General features: G+C 39.7%; 2 protein-coding genes across 2 annotated transcripts in view; one reads left to right on the plus strand and one right to left on the minus strand.

Annotated features, from left to right (window-relative positions):
• Positions 1 to 22,004, minus strand: part of LOC311302671 (uncharacterized protein) — a 382,374-nt gene that overhangs the window by 28,082 nt on the left and 332,288 nt on the right. The window lies entirely within an intron of this gene.
• On the plus strand, positions 2 to 8,916 carry e2f1 (E2F transcription factor 1). The gene is made up of 7 exons (XM_084428698.1): positions 2 to 1,417; positions 1,876 to 1,978; positions 3,143 to 3,362; positions 4,025 to 4,175; positions 5,102 to 5,218; positions 5,429 to 5,645; positions 8,035 to 8,916. Exons 1-7 carry the CDS (start codon positions 1,181 to 1,183, stop codon positions 8,277 to 8,279), a joined length of 1,290 nt encoding a protein of 429 aa, XP_084284824.1. The 5' UTR covers positions 2 to 1,180; the 3' UTR covers positions 8,280 to 8,916.

Below are 22,004 nucleotides of genomic sequence, written 5' to 3' on the forward strand. Positions count from 1 at the left end.
AAATAAAATAAAATAAAATAAAATAAATCAAAAGGCGTGCGTGAAAATGTAGTTTTCCATTCAAACAACTTTTACTTTTAAAACAAAATACGGCACAGAGGGACAAAACAGGACGCCGTTGAGTGACAGCTGCTCCAGCCAACCAACGGCCTGGGAACTCTGACGCGAGGCGCGAAGGACGCAACTTCTCAGCCAATCAGTGGGCGGCACACTGGCACGTGCCAGTTTCGCGGCAAAAAAGATTTGGCGCGTAAAGCTTAGAGCAGGTTCCGATCAGCTGGAACACAAAAAAACAACAACAACAAAAGTGATTCCGGTCGCGTCGCGCGCACGGACCGTCGGACCGCACCTTCCCTCTGTTTCAATGGATTTCAGCATTAAATGAGCGAAGATCTGGGTATTATTTGGAAGTTATTGACAATACTTCCTGGATGGAGTCAATAAATAGGACAAAAGCGAAGGATATTTTGGATTAAAGTGTCAGATGAGTGAAGAAACCGGACTTTGGCTTTGTTCAGCATCTGGATCGGGTTATACTGTTATTTTTACTTCATCTACAGCCATTTTACCATTTTAATTACACCTTTCTAGCACGTTTACCAATGCTCACGTGAGAACAAACTTAGTTTCTCTTGAAAATATCGCAACAACATCAATAATTTTGAAGATTATACTGAATGCTTCCATGTTTTATGCACTTTAAAAGTTGAATCCGCATTGCAGTTTGTTTGTGATGTTGTTTATTTATAGTGAACTCTATTTGTTATGCTTTGCTGCCGTTTTCAAAAGCACTTCCTTAAACTAAGGATTCACAACTATAAACTCATCATGCATGTGAAAAACATCTGAAATCTTTATAAATAACATGCATGGTCTAATCCATAACTTTGACTAAAGTAAAGTGGATATTTTTGTTTTGCACACTGAAGTTGACCTACATTTCTGGCCTTGTGGTTTGGGAGTCTCACCCATATGTTCAGCCAAGGCCTGTTGTTAACATGCTTGTCAGTGTGCACTTGTGTGAAACCTGTCAGAACATGGCTTTTCCATCTCCACTGAGCCCGGTGCTCTCTCTAGTGCATGCATTTTAAAAAAGCAAGCCGTTCCCATGCGCTGAAGGCCACCATCAGGATTGAAAATAAACCCAGAGCCCAAGTAACCCCTGCTGTTTTAGCACGATATGTCTGAGAGCTTTATATCGGGTCAGACCTCGGAGGATCTGCTGGCTGATTTCGAGTCTCTCTTGAACAATGGCAGCATTGATCTTAGTGAAGATCATCAAATCGTCATCATCTCCACCCCGGGCACGGCCTCGACCAGCACTGCCACGGGCGACTTCTTGCTGTTCGCCACCCCACATCACAGCGCCGGCGCCAGCACAACCCTGGACAGGAGACCCGCTCTGGGACGACCACCGGTACAGCGCCAGGCTTTAGTGCATTATTACACATGTGTGAACTAGAGCCTTTGGGCTTCCACCTCAGATTCTGATCAATCAATCAATCATTTATTTCTAGAGCAAGTTTAAAACACAACCAAAGTGCTTTACAAAGAATAAAAGAATAATACGCAATCAATAAGAATAAAAGAGAAACCCAGGATGACAAACTATGGAGTGACAAACTTAAATTCCGTTTTGGAATGTTCACCTTTGGAAGTTCCATTCCATTATGGAACTTTTCATAATTCCATTCCATGAAGTGTCTCAGTGGTTGCAGATCTGACCTGGTGACCCAAACGCTGTCGGGTCAAACTCCGGAGGGAGTGGTTCATGCTGAATTCAGCTCAGATTAGTAATGGTTTTATGTCGTTATTAAAGGAACATTACTGTTTTATGACATGGATTTGAAGAGGTTGTGTGCTGTTTGACTGCAGGTGAAGAGGAAGTTGGATCTAGACAGTGATCACCAGTACATCTGCACGTCTCGATCTGCTTCTCATGGACCGGCTCCTCCAGCTACCCCCGCTCCACCCAGAGGTACTGACGCTTGCCTGGGGAATATTAGTCCAGTCTCTTCTGCTCACCGAGCCTGCATTTATTTACACTGGAAAATATGAAATGTTATTGCACTTTAAAATAACTGTTTTCTATGTGAATATACTATATTAAAGGAACACGCTGACTTTTTGGGACTTTAGCTTATTCACCGTATCCCCCAGAGTTAGATAAGTCCACACATACCCTTCTCATCTCCGTGCGTGCCGTAACTCTTGTCTGACTCACACACCGCTAGCCTAGCTTAGCACAAAGACTGGAGGTAAATGGCTCCAGCTAGCATACTGCCCCCAATAAGTGACAAAATAACGCCAACATTTTCCTATTTACATGTTGTGAGTGTACAAATAACAAGGTCACATGAGACACAGCCATCTTCTCACCGTACACATACTGGGAACTATATTCTCAGAAGACGAAGCACTGCTACTTGGGCGGAGTGATTTGATCGCAGCACCTGAGAAGCCCCGCACTCCGCCCAAGTAGCAGTGCTTCGTCTTCTGAGAATATAGTTCCCAGTATGTATACGGTGAGAAGATGGCTGTGTCTCATGTGACCTTGTTATTTGTACACGCTGTGACTATACAAATCACAACATGTAAATAGGAAAATGTTGGCGTTACTTTGTCACTTATTGGGAGCGGTATGCTAGCTGGAGCCATTTACCTCCAGTCTTTGTGCTAAGCTAGGCTAGCGGTGTGTGCGTCAGACAGAGTTACGGCACGCACGGAGATGAAGAGGGTATGTGTGGACTTATCTAACTCTGGGGGATACGGTGAATAAACTAAAGTCCCAAAAAGTCGAAGTGTTCCTTTAATATGTAATTTATTCCTGTGATCATGTCAGCATCATTACTCCAGTCTTCAGTGTCACATGATCCTTCAGAAATCATTCTAATATGATGATTTGTTGCTCAAGAAACATTTCTGATTATTATCAATGTTGATTGTTTTTATTTAATGAATGGAAAGACCACTTATTAAAAAAAACACATTTATTTGAAATAGAAATCTTTTGTGACATTATAAATGTCCTTAGTGTCACTTTTGATTCATTTAATGCATCCTAGCTGAACAGAAGTATTAATGTCCCTCCTCCTCCTGTGGTGTAAATCTGCTTTTAACATGAAATCTGCGTTTGTTTCAGTCCCTAAACTGGCTACGGAGAAATCCCGCTACGACACGTCTCTGAACCTGACCACGAAGCGGTTCCTGGACCTCCTGGCTCAGTCTCCAGACGGGGTGGTGGACCTGAACTGGGCATCTCAGGTGCTGGACGTCCAGAAGCGGCGCATCTACGACATCACCAACGTCCTGGAGGGAATCCACCTGATCTCCAAGAAGTCCAAGAACAACATTCAGTGGCTGTAGGTCCTCAGAGCGTCAGTGATTCATTCACTAGCGACCGTGTGGTGGTTTATTTGCATGCAGGGTTTGAAGTTAACAATTAACAACACACGCCAAATGCTGGTTAAAATCCACTGTGTCGTGTAACGCTGACTCTCACCAGACAATTTGGCGTTACTTATTCTGTTCACTCACTTTGCTGGGGAAGTTTGTGTAAGACAAATCTGTGCAGATTTAGAGCAAATACTAAACTCGAGTCATCATGATATATTAAACACAGAGTATTTGCGCAGAATCTGCTCATATCTGGCTTACTTGAACATGACCGTCACTACACAACAAGTAACAGCACACTTGTTCATTTGCATTGAAGCAATAGCGAAGATTAAAAAGCATTTGGTTAACAGAAAAGACATTGTTATTGATCTGTCCTCCTAAAACACATTTTTGCTGATGATAGCATGGATGACAGGAGTTTGTTTGAATAAGAAATGAATGTATGAAATCCAAATTTTATTATATATATATATGACATAGTTAATCTGGTTCATTTCTTTTCTTTTTCTTTTTGTCTAGTAGAAGTTCTGAATGTCCGGTAACTTAAAAATGTAGTAGCTAAATTGTCCAGTGTGTGTCAGTAAATCTCAAGGCCTGTGCGTGTGTGTGTTTGCTGTGTTCTCAGGGGGAACCGCATCGACGGGGCGTCCGTGGCCAGGTTTCAGGAGCTCCAGCGGGAAGTGTCCGAGCTCACGGAGGCCGAGGAGAAGCTCGACGAGCTCATTAACAAATGCAGCTTACAGCTACGGCTCCTTACAGAGGACACACACAACAAGAAATATCCTTCATCTCAAGGGCCCTACACAAAAAGTGTGTTTTGCTAGTTTCAGCCTGACGCAGTTTTTATTTTCACGTCCTGCGCCACGTTGTTTAAATAGCAAATGCATTTGTGCCCATCTGTGCACCCATGGGCTGCTGGTCTGAAAACTAGTGTGTTCTGGCGCATTGTTGGTGCGTTGCTATTTTGAGGAACAGAAATAGACTGAGCCATTGACCAACTGAAACCTGCTCTAAAGTATAGGCGGGTCCATAACGCACACACACTCTGCTTATTACACACACAGGGACACAGCAGCAGCAGCACACAAACATGCCAAATATAAAAAATAAAAGGATTACAATGTAAAAGATTATTATTGTGTACTTACAGATAAGGTGGAATCCGGCTTGTCCCGTAGATGATCCGCTTGCGCTTTAACCTCGCGCGCACACACACACACAGCTTTAACCTCGCGCACGAGCAGATCAGTTTGCTCTCTAGAGAAGCGTTCAGTTTTTCCGCTTGCAAACTCCGTCATGTAAATAGCGAATCCGCCATGACGCGAGCACAACTGGCTTTTAAAGGGAATGGGAGATGAGACTCTGATTGGTTTATTGCACGTTACGCCCAAAACACACCCATTACTCATTAAGAATAGAGACAACCCTTTTAGACAGTTTTTCCCGTCGTTAAACTAGCACAAGTGGATTTGGACACGGCCTAAGTGCCCTCCAGACCATGCGCTTAGATCGTTAAAATAGGGCCCAGTGCGTCGAGGAGAGTGTGTATCTGTATTGTCGTCTTTCCTCATGGGTCAGTGTGTAGATTTGAGCAGTTTTGCTGGTCTGGGATCAGGAAATGAGGATCTGAGCAGCTTGAGGAAACTAACATGTTTAGTATGTGGATCTTATGGGATCTTAATGTTATCTTTAACGCGAAGTCAAGCTTGGGTACGTTAGATGCCAGGACCTGCGAGATACGGTCGACCCCCCGGAGCAGATCATCATGGTGATTCGAGCTCCACCAGAGACGCAGATGCAGGTGTCTGAACCCAGTGAGGTCAGCACACGCACACACACACACTTTTAAATCTGTATGTATATATATATATATATGCGCTGTATACATAAGTTAACTAATATAGACATTAATGGCCATTATAAAATAGTTCAAACTGTTATCAGTCGCTAAAGAGAGTGCCTATATATATCTATAGTAAAATGTCTTGGTCTGTTTAGATGTTTAATTCCTCCTCCGCCTGTGTTTCAGGGTTACCAGATTTCTCTCAAGAGCTCCAAAGGTCCAATCGACGTGTTTCTGTGTCCCGAGGACAGCTCTGGGGTCTGTAGTCCCGTCACTGATTGTAGTCCAGCGAAATCGTCCAATCAGAGCCCCCCGCAGTCTGATCTCGCATCACAGGAAGTGACATCATCAACGCCGACCACTCTCCCTAGCTCCTCCCCCCTGCCTCTCGGCACAGACTCGGGTATGTGTGATCGTTTAAACATGATTGCATCTTAATTTACTACAAAAAAATGTTGGCTTTTATTATGTTTTAGTACGCGTTACATTTTCCAAAAGTATAATTTTTAAACATTTTATAATTTATTATATATGTTTAGAGAAAACATGGTAAATATAAATGTAACTCCTATATAGGAGTTTTAACATTAAATCTAAATTTTAACATGTAAAGTCCACATATAAATATTAAAGGTATTTTAAAATAAAAAATAAATGATGTAAGTATTAAAAGTAAATCTTAATCATAAATATTAAATCCAAATATAAAATGTGACTTAAATTCAAATTTATAACATACATTTATGTGAAATTATTTTCCAAATGTACATATTAAAGGTATTTTTGAAAGTAATATTGAATACGTGATGTTAAATGTAAATCTTTAGGCATAAATGTTAAATCCAAATAACATTTGTGATTTACATATAGATTTTAAATAATTATAAAGACAAATCCCAAATTTACATATCAAAGGAATTTAAAAATATTAAATATAAATGTGATGATTTTAAATGCAAATCCTGGGCATAAATGTTAAATTCAAATATAAAATTTATGATTTTTTTATTTTACATTTATTTTACACACACACACACACACAGACATTTATTTATTTATTTATTTATTTATTAGTGCTGGGCAATGATTAATCGCATCCAAAATAAAGGTTTGTGTTTACATAATATATGTGTGTGTACTGCTGTGTATAATTATTTTGTATATATAAATACACAGACATGCATGTATATATTTAAGATAAATTATGTATAAATATATACATACAATATATACATGTACATATTTCTCAAATATATACATGCATGAGTGCAAAATAATTATACACAGTACACACATATATTATGTAAACACAAACTTTTATTTTGGATGTGATTAATCATGATTAATTGTTGCCCAGCACTAATATATATATATATATATATATATATATATATATATATATATATATATATATATATATATATATATTAACATTTCTATTTGAAATATATAAAAATAAAAGCCTTTTGAAAGCTGTGCCGTTTCATATAAAACTATAAAATGTGCTATTATACAACAGTTAATAATTAACGCTCTGGGCCCGGTTCCCCGATAACGCTCACTCTTAGCGCGCTAAGAAGACTCGAAAGATATATCTTACCAAAGGTGTTTATGTTCCTAAGTGTGTTCCCCGAACCATACCTTAGGAAGCTGCTTAAGATATACCTTCTTGTGTGCGACGTTACCCGGCGCTGTCCGTGGCGATGGTGCTGAATTGTTTGATATCGATGGCTCGAGAATCAATTATTCTCTCGTGCAGGGGCTGTTTATGTGAGAAAGCGGTGTTCTTTATTAAAGAAGCACTTCAGAAATAGTTGAAATTGCATTTATTAGGACTCATGGGATATTATAAAAAATAATCCAAACTATAATAGCCTAGCCTACATATTTTAGGCCACAAAATGCCATAATAACCATTTCAAATTTGTATGTGCTTTCTTCTCTTTCCCATTTTTGTTCGCTGAGGTGGAGCTGCGATGAAATATTGTTCTTGGAAATACTTTCCAGCATTTCAGTAACAAAAGTGTACGTCTAACGTACGGTGCTCGGCAGTGATCAAAAAGGGTTTAAACAGTGGATTTTGAATCTCTTCTTGTAAACTCAGAGATGTGGATTCAGACGGCAATTAAATTACCACACGACCTGTTTGTCAAAAAAACAGTAGGTACTAATTTGTCCAGGGATTTTTACACAGGTTGGGTGAGAAAAAACACTGATATTATGGATTCGGACGGCACTAAAATCACCGACTCCTCTGTAAATGTTTAAAATACCGTACGAGCCCATGAGAAACAATTAGCGTCCGAATAGGACTTAACTGACAGTAGCCTATGCTTTCACTGACTTTTAAAAGCGCTTTTTAATTAAATTAATAATATTGTATAATAATATAATAAAAAATCTAACAAACAATCAGTGTAATGACAATTTTATTCTTTGCATGAAAACACTTGAATTAGCCTAATTGAATACTGTCTGGGTGTATTAAAACTTCAGAATTATATTCATATAGACCTGCAACAGTGATAAGGTAAAGCTAAGAGTGGTCCAGACCAACCTTATGAACGTATGACTTACAGAAGATATACTCAGCGTACGAACATGTCGGGAATCGTGCCATAACGTCAAGAGAGAGGTTAAGGAATAGGTTAAGAACTACATAGCGATAAGAACGTTTTGGGGAACCGGGCCCTGATTGTTTACATTTCACTTTGTGATAAATGATCCAAAAAGAATTTTCCTCCCAAAAATGATTTTAATTTCCCATTTTCTTGAATCCTTGATGATTTCAGAGCCGTTTCTGGACTCGTTTCCTGGCATCTGCGGGATGCCAGATTTCGACTTGTCTCCCCTGGGCTCGTCCGAGTTCCTGCTGGAGCGGAGCGGGTCTTCGGACGCCATCGGCCTCGCGCTCGACGGCTTCATCTGCCTCTCTCCTCCTCACAGTCAGGACTATCACTTCGGCCTGGAGGACCACGAGGGCGTCAGCGAGCTGTTCGACTGCGACTTCAGCGACCTCGGCCCTCTCGAGTTCTGACGGGCCGATCCCAGTGTGAAACCGGTTTCACATCGCTTCACTTTTTTTTATCCAGATTTGCTCAAAACGCTGCCATTTAATTTATTAATAGAAACAAGTCACCTTTAATCTCTTTTGCTTTCATGTGTATTTGAATTGATTGTACATCTAATGTCGTCAGGAAGGTTTTAGGACGTCGAACTGGATAGAGTTTGAATATAAACTGACAGGTTTTATGGACTATTTCTCAGGTGAGTGATTACGTGCTAGTTACCGTATGTGTTTAGGGTCGGGTTATGTTGCATAGGTTGGTTATGCAATGCTGCGCGATAATCAATCCGTCATCGCTCGCACGGTTGTCCGAGAGGATTTACAGAAAATGAACTTTTCACAGTCCGAGTGATGAGATCGATTTTTCATTTCTAATCACAATTCTCTTCACGTGTTCTGCACAAATGTTCATCATGTCACCGATTCTCTCACGTTTATGAGTTTTGCGCTCTGTGTGCAGGCTTGTGTGATTTTTATCGTTGTTACAGGAGACGTTCTGTATTTATTTGCATTCAAACCTGATCCTGGTACAGTAAATGTCCTAAGTTATATATATATATATATATATATATATATATATATATTAGTGTTGGGAAATGATTAATCGCATCCAAAATAAAAGTTGTGTTTACATAATATATAAGTGTGTACTGTGTATAATTATTTTGTATATATAAATACACACACATGCATGTATATATTTAAGATATATTTGCATGTATTAATATATTATCTATAAATATATATATAAATAACACATTTTTCTTAAAATATATACATGCAAGTGTGTGTATTTATATATACAAAATAATTATACACAGTAGGCTACATATTATGTAAACACATATTTTATTTTGGATGGGATTAATCACAATTTATTTGTTTGTTGTTTTTCCTGTGCATGTGTGTAAAAATTCATATCCTTTCCAGCCTTATCTTAAATATTAATCTTTATATTTAAAAAAAAAAAAAAAGCACTATGTTTTTGTTTTTATTCCTACTAGGATTCCCTGTTGTCCAAGTGTAGAAATATGTATTTCGTACTGGAGTTGTTCTTTTGTCCAGCGTTTGGGTGTTTTAGAGTCGTTATTCCACTTAAACCGTGCTATTAGCTGCAGAATGTCAGATGAAGTATATATATATATATATATATATATGTCATTTGAAAGGATTATAATGATATAATGTCATTTTAGTGGAATATATAAATGCATTTTGGTAAAGTAGGTTTGATTATAAAGGGCTCTGAAGTTCATGAGGACAATGTTTGATAAGCTCTTCATTTTATGAGTGTATAATTTAATGCAAATTGAGCTTTTGCATGTAGATTTTTTCTGGGATTTGCTTTATTCTGTTTTCTGAAGGCAGCTTTTTGTCTTTTGGTTGAATGTGTTTTTTGTTTATTTGGACAGAGACATAGCTGTGTAAATCATAAATGTGCATGTGTATGAGTTCTAGTTTTGTGTGATTTGATGTTTGTTTTATGATTTTGTTGTTTTGTGAGGTCGAGTTGTCTGGGACAATTCGTACAAGTGCTTCGGTGAGTGTGATTCGTGTGTATGTGGTTGTACAATAGCAATATTTTTGTAATAGGGCTTTTTTGCATAATTGGTTTACCTGTTTACTTTATATAAACCACTTTAAAAGTGGCCATCAGCGAAACGAACGTGTGTAGACTTTTAAAATTAAGTACAAATAAAATCCGATCTTGAACTAAAGTCCATTTAAATTGACTCGGGAATTATGTTTTTAAATTCCAGTTGCAGTGTTTTTAGTTGTAAAGGTTTGAAGTTTAAGATGTGTATTTGTTGAGCACTGATTCATAGTTTCAGCAGCAGAAGGGATGATGATGATGATGTTTGTGATGTCAATATTATAGATTATCATATTGATGGATTGTCTTTGTTCTGACAACATGAATAAACCTTTTGACCTAAAATCACACGTGATCTTGCAGAATATTTTTTCTTAACATCTGATGAGATGCTGTAACTGCTCTGGATGCTCTTCTATAAGATCATTTTAATGGTTTAAATCAAATTTAACTTGTGTTTGCGTGAGGATAAACCTACTTGACATTTAATTTAGGTTTAAAAGGCAGTATAAAGATGTTTATTCTGAGAGATACTGAACATTTCCATCAAAAATCGATGATGCAATGCTGGTTTTGTTATCAGTCATGTTTGTTTCAAGTATTTTTAACTTAACATTAATTGTTATGTTTTATCATCTTTGGCTATTTCTGGAATAACACATACTGCTCATACTTGTCTAGCACACAGTGTAAGTGCAAATGCGTGTAAAAGGGATATGAGTCGTTGCCGCCCCTCGAAGAGGCCGTGGCCGCTCATCTGTGTCCGAGCACAGCTGCTAGCTGGCGAGCTAGAGCTGTTCACCCGAACAAACCCTGCCGAACTACTTCAGCCCTCGCTGGACGCAAGTATTCCGCCTCCGGTCAGGCTGCATCGGCCCTACACACGATGGCTGTGCTTCAAGTGTACCAGGCCAAACTCCTCCAGTCTATGGATGAGGCTGGCCCGGACCCCGAGGGCTTCCGCGATCTCAGAAGCGCCCCTGATTTGGCCTTGCGCACCACCAAGGCCACAGCACAAGCGATCGGCAAGAACATGGCGAGCTTGGTCGTGCTAGAGCGCCGCCTCTGGCTTAATCTCACCGAGATTAAGGAAACTGACAAGACGAAGTTCCTCGACGCTCCTGTAACCATCTCCGGCCTCTTCGGCCCGGCGGTGAAGGGGTTCTCTGAGCAATACACCGAGGCACAGAAGGCGTCCCAGGCCATGTGACACTTCTTGCCGAAGCGCTCGAGCTCAGCGTCCAGCAAACCCAAGCCAGCATCTTCGCCTCACCCACCCAGGCCGGCGAAGCAGGTCTCTCAGCCCCGCCCTGCAGCTGATACCTTCCGCCAGCCGCGTTCAGCTAAACGCTTCCCGATGCCCTGGCGCCAGGGCCCGCGTCCCAGCGTTGTGATCGATCCGGTGCCGTCGAAGTCGTCCTAGCACCAAGGGCGAAGACCACCCTCGAAAAACCCCGCAAAACTTCCCACAGCTCCCTGTTCAGTTCAGGCGGCTGGGGATTTTATTATTGTAAAAAGGCCCGCAGCAGTGAGCGCGCCTCTACAAACAAAATACGTTTTCACGGTGACCCAAATAAAGCACAAAAAGAGTATGTTTCACAATCACAACCTAGGGGTTCACGGTCCCCCTACACTAGGTGGCCCCTTCCCTGTTGTATCACTGACTTTCCCCCAGGCGAAAGCTTGTACAGTCAGTCCAACACTCAATATGTGCACAAATCACAGTGCAAGGGTATTAGGTCCCCATATGTTAGGCGACCCGTCCCAATCAGTGTGTCAAACACTATAAAGCGAGGCTACTCGCTCCAATTCGCTCGCAGACCCCCAAAATTTCAGGCGGTTATCGAGACTTCAGTGAGAAGCAATGTGGGTCACGTGCTTCGCGCCGAAGTGCAGAATTTATTAGCAAAAGGGGCGATAGAGCTAGTCCCCCCTGCGCTGAAACACTCGGGGTTCTACAGCCGCTATTTTCTAATTCCGAAAAAAGACGCCGGTCTCAGACCCATACTAGATTTGAGACGTTTGAACAAAGCTCTCATGAGACGGCCGTTCAAAATGTTGACTATCAAACACATTCTCGCGCAAATTCGCCCGGGGGATTAGTTTGTCACAATGGATCTGAAAGATGCATACTTTCATATTCAGATAAACCCTCGCCACAGGCCATTCTTGAGATTCGCCTTCGAGGGTCAAGCTTATCAATACACCGTTCTGCCATTCGGCCTATCGTTTGCACCCCGTACATTCACGAAGTGTATGGATGCAGCGCTCTCTCCCCTGAGACATCTCTCCCCTGAGACATCAGCGACATTGCGCGTGCTGAATTATCTCGACGACTGGCTAGTGCTGGCACAGTCGAGAACCGAGCTATTAGCTCACAGGGATTTGATTCTCGGCCATTTGGCATGCCTGGGTCTCACAATCAATGTTACCAAGAGCAAACTGACCCCCAGCCAGAGTGTGGTTTTTCTGGGCACAGTTCTAGACTCGGTGACGATGACAGCGCGGCTCACACGAGAGCGTGCGCTCTCGGTGCAGGCGCTAGCAGCATCGTTCAGAGCGCGCCCCTAAAGAAGTTTCAGAAACTTCTCGGTCTCATGGCAGCGGCATCGTCAGTACTTCGCATGTGATTACTGCGCATGCGCCTGCTGCAGCACTGGCTGAAACGCCGGGTGCCAACCCATGCATGGCAGTCAGGCAGCCTATGTGTCATGGTGAATCACGATTGTTTAAGAACCCTGATTCCCTGGCGGGCTCAGAACTGGTACCTCAAGGGTGTGTCCATGGGTGTTGTTTCCAGGAGGAAAGTGGTGTTTACAGACACATCCAACCTGGGTTGGGGAGCGCTGCACGAGGGCAAGCCTGCCTCCGGCCTCTGGTCGAGCACGGAGCAGAGCTTACATATCAACTGTCTGGAAATGAAAGCAGTTGGTTTGGCCCTCAAAGCATTTCTGTCAAACCTAAAAGGCCACCATGTCTTAGTCCGCACGGACAACATGTCAGTGGTGGCTTACATAAATCGCCAAGGGGGCATCAGATCAGGCAACCTGCATGCCATGGCGAGAGACCTCCTTATATGGGCACAGACCAATCTGAGCTCTCTGAGAGCAACGCATATCCCTGGCACTCAGAATCTGTGTGCGGATATGCTCTCACGGGGCAACACTCCCCTAGGCGAGTGGTCCCTGAACTCACAGACGGTCAGTCTGATATGGAGTGTGTTCGGGGAGGCTGAAATTGACCTGTTCGCCTCGAGAGCCAACACCCACTGCGCAGTATTCTTCTCGAAGAACAGGGACGTGCTGGCCCATCACTGGCCCAACCGCCCTCTTTACGCTTTTCCTCCTGTCTCGATGATTCCGCAAGTCATCAAACGGGTCAGGGAGAGCGGATGCCCAGTCATTCTGGTGGCCCCCCTCTGGAGATCCAGGCCGTGGTTTCCAGAGCTGGTTCAGTTATCAGACACAGTCCCTTGGCCTGTCCCGATGAGGAAAGACCTCCTCTCTCAGGCCAACGGGACGATATGGCATCCTCGACCCGACTTATGGGCCCTCCATGTATGGACCCAGGGATACCCAGGGACCTTCCTGAGAAGGTCTTAAGCACTATCTCTGAAGCTAGGGCCCCGTCTACTCGGCGCCTATATGCTTTAAAGTGGTCAGGTTTTTCCAGCTGGTGCTCGAGAAATAAGTTTGACCCAGAGTCCTGTGAGGTATCTGTGGTGCTCTCCTTCCTGCAGGAGCTGTTGGACGCAGGCCTTTCCCCGTCCACGCTCAAAGTGTATGTGGCAGCTATTGCAGCGCATCATGCTCTGGTGGCTGGCCAATCAATAGGAAGGAATGACCTGGTGGTACGGTTTTTGAAGGGAGCTAGGAGGATTAACCCCTCCAGACCTCCTTCTGTTCCTCCTTGGGACCTCTCCAGGGTCCTGGGGGCTCTGAAGGGTCCGCCCTTTGAACCGCTCCAGTCGGTTGATCTGAAACCTCTCTCGCTAAAGACTGCTCTCCTGTTGGCACTGGCATCTATCAAGCGAGTGGGAGATCTACAGGCTCTCTCTGTGAGCCCGTCATGTTTGGAGTTTGGACCAGATGACTCCAGGGTCATCCTCAAACCCAGGCATGGTTATGTACCTAAAGTGCTCTCAATGCCGTTCAGAGCACAGGTTATTACGTTATTGGCCCTTCCCCCTTCGACTGAGGATGGGGAGGTTAATTTTCTCTGCCCTGTCAGAGCGCTAAGAATCTATCTGGAGCGTTCTGCGTCTTTTACACAATCAGAACAGCTTTTTGTCTGCTTTGGTGGCCGATCTAAGGGTGATCCAGTCACTAAGCAAAGATTGTCTAGATGGATAGTGGATGTCATTTCTATGGCTTTATACCTCTGTGGGTCAGGTTTGCCCCATAGGTGTCAGGGCCCATTCGACTACAGGCATGGCTTCGTCATGGGCTTGGTCTTCTGGTTTTCCCATTCAAGATATTTGTGATGCGGCTGGCTGGTCCTCGCCTTCCACATTCATGAAGTTTTATAATATGGAGGTGCCTTCGCTACAGGCAAAGGTGCTCTCAGTATGATTAAGGCCCGACGGTGTCTGGTCTGGTCTGAATGTTATTGTGCATAATCACTTACACACATATATAAAACTCGCTTTGGCCGGTTATTTTTACATGCTAATTGTCCCGACAGTGTCTGGGTTCATTGGTATATTATGTTGGTTTGGTTACTGACACATACATATTTCTAGATCTGACAGTGTCTGGTCTGGTGTGTATATATATATATATATATATATATATATATATATATTCATATATGGGTTTCTGGCTTGTTCAGTGAGCTCAGGGGTCCTGAGTTACAGTGGCAACCAGTTACTTATGTGCGGTGTTTTGCATGGCGTCCCCACTGCGTATAGCTACGCAATACGAAGTGACCGTTCGAAAGGGAACTACTCGGTTACTAGCGTAACCTCAGTTCCCTGAGATAGGGAACGAGTATTGAGTAGCCGGCCGCACTATAGTAACCTGGAGCGTTGTTGCTTCAGTCGTTATATCTGCTATAATGGCGAATTCGGGGGACTATTATAGACTAAGGCCACGCCCCCTTGGGAGGCACCCGCGCCATTGGATGTGCAGTTGCTGCAGCACAGCCTATGAGCAAGCCAGACGCTCAATGTGCTAGCTGTGCAGCTGCAAATGCGTTTTACATATAAGCTTCAGTAAATCGAGGAAAAGGAGTTTCTCCACTGCGTATTTCCCTATCTCAGGGAACTGAGGTTACGCTAGTAACCGAGTAGCTATCAGGCTAATAAGGTAACTATGCTATGCTAGTACATAAGTTAACAAATACAGACATTAATGGTCATTATAACATAGTTAAACAGCATTTATCATAACATTTTGTAGGAATTGTAATCAGTTATAATCTGTAATCTATTAAAAGTAATTTTGGGGTCCTAATGGAGACCCGATTTTGAGGAGGACCTGATTTGTTGTTTTTCAATGTTGACAAGCTAGACGGACGGATTTTTCCAAGTTAAAAGTAGTTCAGCTTTTAAAGCAGAACTTGGTAACTTTTTTAACTTAATAAAACTGTCTAGAAATCATTTGGATGGTTAAACAACCTGTTCTGGTGATATTGGTGACTTTCCCCGCTCCCCCCAGCGTTCCCAGGCGGAAAACCAACCTTGCAACTTGGGGCCTACCGTCCCGGCAAGATAGAAATTGGAAGTCTCGTGAGAAACGAGAACGAGCGCCTTAAAGCAATTCGACATAAACACACACGCATGTATGATGTATTACCAGATTACCCACCTCAGTAGACATAGCTCCACACGATACAGTTGGCTTGCTCCGATCAAAACAAACGCACACGAGCAGCGGTAGAGAGGGGGAGGAGGCCGCCGCAAGTGAGTTTTTTACGACCGTGTTGTGAAATATACGCCCCCCCACAGCTGTAGGGGGAGCTCGTGGGGAAAACATGCGACAACAAAAGGGAAAATCAGCGAAGAAGTGACTAGAGTTCGCTAGAGTTGCAGAGTTCTCCTTTAAAAAACGTCTCGAGAACTTGACTTGCACATGTTTTCGCTTCACTGACCTGCGTCTCGTGTTTTAAACAGAGAAATGTGAGAAAATGCCAAAATGTGAGACAATTTAACACAGAATTGCTTTTAAAAATGCAAAATAACTATTCATAGTGATAATGTTGCATACGTTTACTGTTTCATACAGTTACACACTACTTTTTACAAAATAGTAAGCATTAAACCGTGTATAGCCTACTGTGTGTAAACAGCCTTTTAAAATTGTATTATGTAGCTGAAACTGTAAACACATTAATGACCAGCAGATGGCGCTCCTACCAAACTCTCATCTGGCAGGAGTTTAAACTCGCCCTTACTAATAATAATAATCAGATGGAAATATAAAGTTGTTTATATATATCCATGTGACCTCACACAGTCCAGTACAACCAGAGTCAGATTGATTTAGTCAGCGAATGATTAACTTGCAGGTGCAAATAATTACCCTCATTAAAACGGGACCATTAATAAACCTCACAATGCTAATTTCTCTGTGCCGAGTAATGGCTAATTTGAATTTCCCACTGGGTTTTAATTTGCGGTTATGAGGATTCAGGGAAACCCGCGAAGGGCCGGTGCTGTTTTCTCCTCTACAGAACCTGCTGATGGAGGAGTTTAATACAGACAGAGAAAAATAACATGAACATCAGTGAACAGTGAACACACACTCAGTCTGCGCTCACGCTTGCTGATAAATCATGTTTGTCCTGTGAAACATCTGACCTCTGACCTCGAGTCACTAGACACCTTCATCCTGCAGAGGTAAGACTGAACACCTCTCTCTCTCTCTCTCTCTCTCTCTCTCTCTCTCTCTCTCTCTCTCTCTCTCTCTCTCGTGTAAAGCAGAGGAAGGTTACCTTTACGCCCTATTGTCACATATCATCATGTAACATTTGTTTAACAACTCGCAAACCCAAAAAGATAACAGCTAAAAAAGTCTTCAATGGGTTTTATTGTTCCCCATCTTCTTCGGAGTTCTTCTCCAACTCATTCCCCATCCATTTCTCAATCTTCCAGAAGTGCATGTTGCAACAACATGAGATCTATGTTGCGGAGGAATCATTTATTCTGAAGCAACTGTTTTGTCTCTTTAATGACTTTAATGAGTCCAAGTATTATTTGAGCGTGTATTCACTCAATGACGCGTTTCTTGACTGAAGTTCACACTCTCACCGCTTGGTGGCGCTATTGAGTCACTGCTGATTTTGCACCGTATAAAACATCTCAGTGTCATTCAGTCTCAGGTCAAAGTTGAGCACACACACACATTTACTCTACATTAAACACCACAATTTCCATTTCACGACTCATTTACAATCAAATGCATCCTAAACGACCCTGGTATCATTCATATATCATCCGGGCCGTACAGTATATCTGCTCAAGGTAGAACCTAAAATAATGAGATCTATAACGTATATTTCATACTTTTGGTTCACTGACAGGCTGCACAAATCATTTATAGTCTCCCGCTCACACATAGAGCAGTATATCAGAGGATGCTGTTAAATGATCCAATAGAAACATGCTACATTTTATTTATATATATATATATATACAGTCAAACCAAAATGTATTCAGACACCTTCAACATTTCTCACATTATCACAGTTTATTTGCTATAGTTTAGAAAATGGTAATAAAATATGAGTTATGAAATCAGTTGATATTTGACTGGTTTTGTCCGTCCTTCTGTTAGACTGTCTCACTGATGAATTATGAAGTTTTTTTATTTTTTATTATGTAGTTATTAAATTTAACTACACTATTACATAATACCAGTTTAGCTCAACCAGTGACCAAGCAATGCTTCATTGTGTTCAGTCTGTGTGTGAAAAGAGCATTAGCAATTAAAGAAAAAACACTTCAGCAAAACATGATCTGATCCCAAAAACTGATCCCAAATTTTTATAGATTTTACTTGGGTATAATTGGGTATAATATGTCACAGTTTACTTTATTTTGCTCTCATCACTTACATAAATGAACTATAGTGTCCTGCACTAGCTAGTAAAACAATATAAAAAAATTATATCTGGTGTCTGAATAATTTTTGGTTTGACTGTATATGTATATGTGCAAATATGAATAATCTGCCTGCAAACACAAAATTCAATTGATCTGCATTTGGACTGTGGTTTCTGTCATATGGATGCATGTGAAATTTAAATCACAATTTATGCCTATTGTAATATATGCATTGGCTTACATGCATGAAAATGACATGCAGACATTTTAAATACTTAGAATGTTATTAACATCATGTTAATGACCTTGCTTGTTTGTTCTGATAATGCCATGGTTTAGTCATTTCTCAGATCCTGCAGTTCATCAGCGTGAGCAGAATCAGATGATCATGTGCAGACGCAGCTGATCAGATGCATCATGATCTGCTGATGGGTTGTGGCTTGTGATATTGACAGTGTTTCAGATGTGCAGTGATGTGAAAGCACAGATTTGTGGAGGGATAATCAGACTTCCACGCTCGCTGATTTTCAGACAAATTAAATGTCAGGGGAAACGGGATTCGCTCGAGTACTTTGAAAAGCTGAGACCATCATAAATTATTAAGGCCTTCTTTTACTTTTCCCGAGCCTCTGAGATCCGTCATCACGGAGCTCAAGTCTCCCAACTTTATTCCAGAGTGAGAATGAAGTATCAGAGCGAGTCAGTATCAGATTTCAAACACGTCCCACAACCTCAACAACCTCAGCACGTATCTGACACTTTTTTTTTTTTTTGAATGATATTTAATACCTTACTGTAGGGGAAAATTGCATTTGTCACTGTCACAGTGCGACAGGAATGAGAAGTGAGAAACCAGTCAAGAGGAATGATTTTTTTTTTTTTTTTTTAATAACAAAAATACTATAAAAATGTGTAAAATAACAAGAATAATAAAATAAAAAGTAAATAAAATAATTAACAAAAATAAAATGAAAAGTAAACAACAAAATTAAAATATGATAAAATAGAATAAAAAATAAAATAAATAAAAAATAAAAATAAAATGGAATAAAAAATAAATAACATTAAAATAGAATAAAATGAAATGAAATAAAAAATAACAAAATAATTATCTAAAATAAAATAAAAAATAACAATTTAAATGTAATAAAATAGAATAAATAAAAAATAAAAATAAAAAAAGATAAGAAAAATAACAAAATAAAGTAATTAACAAAAAATAAAACGCAAAATATAGAACAAAATTTAAATACCAAAAAAATAGAATAAAGAATAAAAATATAAAAGTAAATAACAACAAAATAAAATAGAATAAATTAAAAAGTAAATTTTGTTATTTAGGCTCATTCTATATTTTTCATTTTATTTTTGTTGATTATTTTGTCATAATCAACAAAAATAAAATGAAAAATATAGAACAAAATTTAAATACCATAAAATACCATAAATAATAACAATAACAATAAAAATACAAATAAAATAAAATAAAAAGTAAATGACAAAATAATTAACTAAAAAATAAAATAAAAGAATATCAGCATTAATTCCCTGGCACTTTGTAGTTTGACAACCTTGGGCTCAAGGCAGGCTTGAAATATTAAGTTAAACTGTAAAAGTATTTCAACACTTAAATACATATTTTGTATTAAGTAACAAATGTGCTTTAAAATGACCTTAGCAAGCTGTAAACTGTGCTGTTTCACTGCCTGATCCACTGGTTGAACAGAAACGTTCTTCAGGCAGATTAAAATAGCTGCATTCATTTTGCTCTGTACATCTGCATGCTTTAGTAGCGCTCAGAAGTGTGTTAACTAGATCTTCCTGACAGCAGTAATGAGTCTATGGTGACCCCATTCATCGCCATTATTAACAGGTCAATACTGGACTCAATATCCCATTATAAACGCAATTGTAATGCGCCGTCGATATGCTGGCCGGCCTGAGCCGTTCATATCTCGTCACATTACAGAAACAACATTCATCTCTTTTCATCTGTGTTTGGAGAGATTACCAATTCCCCATCACAGCTCCACAGACAAAGAGAAAGTTTTAGGGATGTTGTTATATGGATGTTATATGAAACCAGCCATTTGTTTTTTTTATATTTTTAATTTCTATGGAATTTAATTTCATAATTATGACAATTTTGTGTCATAATTATGATTTTTATTCTTATGACACAAAGTTATGTCATGTCAATTTTGACTATTTATCTCATAATTATAAGTCATAAGATAAAAAGTCAAAATGGTGGGATAAAAATTCATAATTATTACAATTATAACAAAAAATCTAATTATGACTTAGTGTTAATGTCAGTTCAGCATGTAACAATTATGCCATTTTATCTAATGATTTTTTTACTTTTATCTCACAATTATGACAGTATGTCATAATTTTAGATTTTTTTATCTCATACTTGAATTTTATTTAATCTAATAATTTTGATTTTGTCAATGACATTTTTTTAATCTCATAATTTCATTTTTTTTTATCTAATTTAGATTTTGTGATCATTTTGACTTTTTAATCTAAATTCAGACTTTTCCCCTCATCACACTTCGACTTTAAGTTTTAGTCATTTTACTTAAATTTTGTATTTTATTTCAATTTCAGTAGTCAATTATTTTATCCCTTCACTTTCATCACCAAAATTACACATTTAAATGTTTTTTAACCAAGTTTTCACCATTCAGCAGAACATTTGCATGTTTATGCTCATGAATATTGAATGATGGTGTGTGTGTGTGTGTGTGTGTGTGTGTGTGTGTGTGTGTGTGTGTGTGTGTGTGTGTGTGTGTGTGTGTGTGTGTGTGTGTGTGTGTGTGTGTGTGTGTGTGTGTGTGTGTGTGTGTGTGTGTGTGTGTGTGTGTGTGTGTGTGTGTGTGTGTGTGTGTGTGTGTGTGTGTGTGTGTGTGTGTGTGTGTGTGTGTGTGTGTGTGTGTGTGTGTGTGTGTGTGTGTGTGTGTGTGTGTGTGAGTGATGGATGTGTGTGTTTCAGCATCAGGCCTCGGGGCCTCGGGCCCTCGTTACGACCCTCGTTTGAGGAGATACAGCAGACAGTGTGAAACTCATCTGAAGGCAAGTTTATCACAGCACATGTCATTACACACTGATATTTTTCATTTCAAAGGATCTTTCACACAGAAATTGAAAATTCAATCCATGTATCTGTTGTTACCCAGCATGCTTTGTACCAAAACCTAAAAACGTTTGATCTGATTGCTGACTGGGAATATGAAAGTGTGTGAAACAGGTTTAGGAGGGTTTTTATGGTTGCAGATTTTGCTGTAATATTGCATATATACAGTATGTTACCATTATTGAGTTGTATTGTCAACATGTACGAGATTATGCCTTATTTGGAATAGGGAAAGCATACTATTTTTGTGTTATTTAGTATTTATATTCTTTATATATCTATTTAGATTTAGCTTTAATTTTTATATTTTTAGTTTAATTTTAGTGTAAGTTTTAGTGATGTTATATTCTTTTTTTATATATATATCTATGGAAGCCCATTTTTACTGCATAAAAAAATTCATGCTTGTATAAATCATAATTATGACACAATATAATTAGTCAAAATCATGAGATAAAAAGTCAAAATGATGGGATAAAAATAATTATGACAATTATAACAAGTCTAATTATGACTTAGTGTGTTAATTTCAGTTCAGCATGTCACAGTTATGACATTTTATCTAATATCTTTAAATTTTTTTAACTTATGTCATAATTTTGACCTTTATCTCATAATTATGACTCAGAATGTCATAATTTATAATTTTTAATCTCAATTTAGACTTTTTCCCTCATTACTTTTTTTTTTATTTCATAATTTCAACTTTTTATGCCATAAAATTGACTTTGACTTCATTTCAGTTTTAGTTTGTCATTTACTTAAATTTAGTGTTTTATTTCAGTTTCTAGTCAATAATTTTATCCCTTAAAACTCATCTTTGATCACCAAAATGACATATTTAAATGTTTTTTCCTTGAAAAATAATTCTTCCTGCCCTAAAATATCTTGAATGTAACTCTTGCCTCATTTAGT

Source organism: Rutilus rutilus (assembly GCF_951802725.1).
Source record: "Rutilus rutilus genome assembly, chromosome: 13".
NCBI lineage: Eukaryota > Metazoa > Chordata > Actinopteri > Cypriniformes > Leuciscidae > Rutilus > Rutilus rutilus.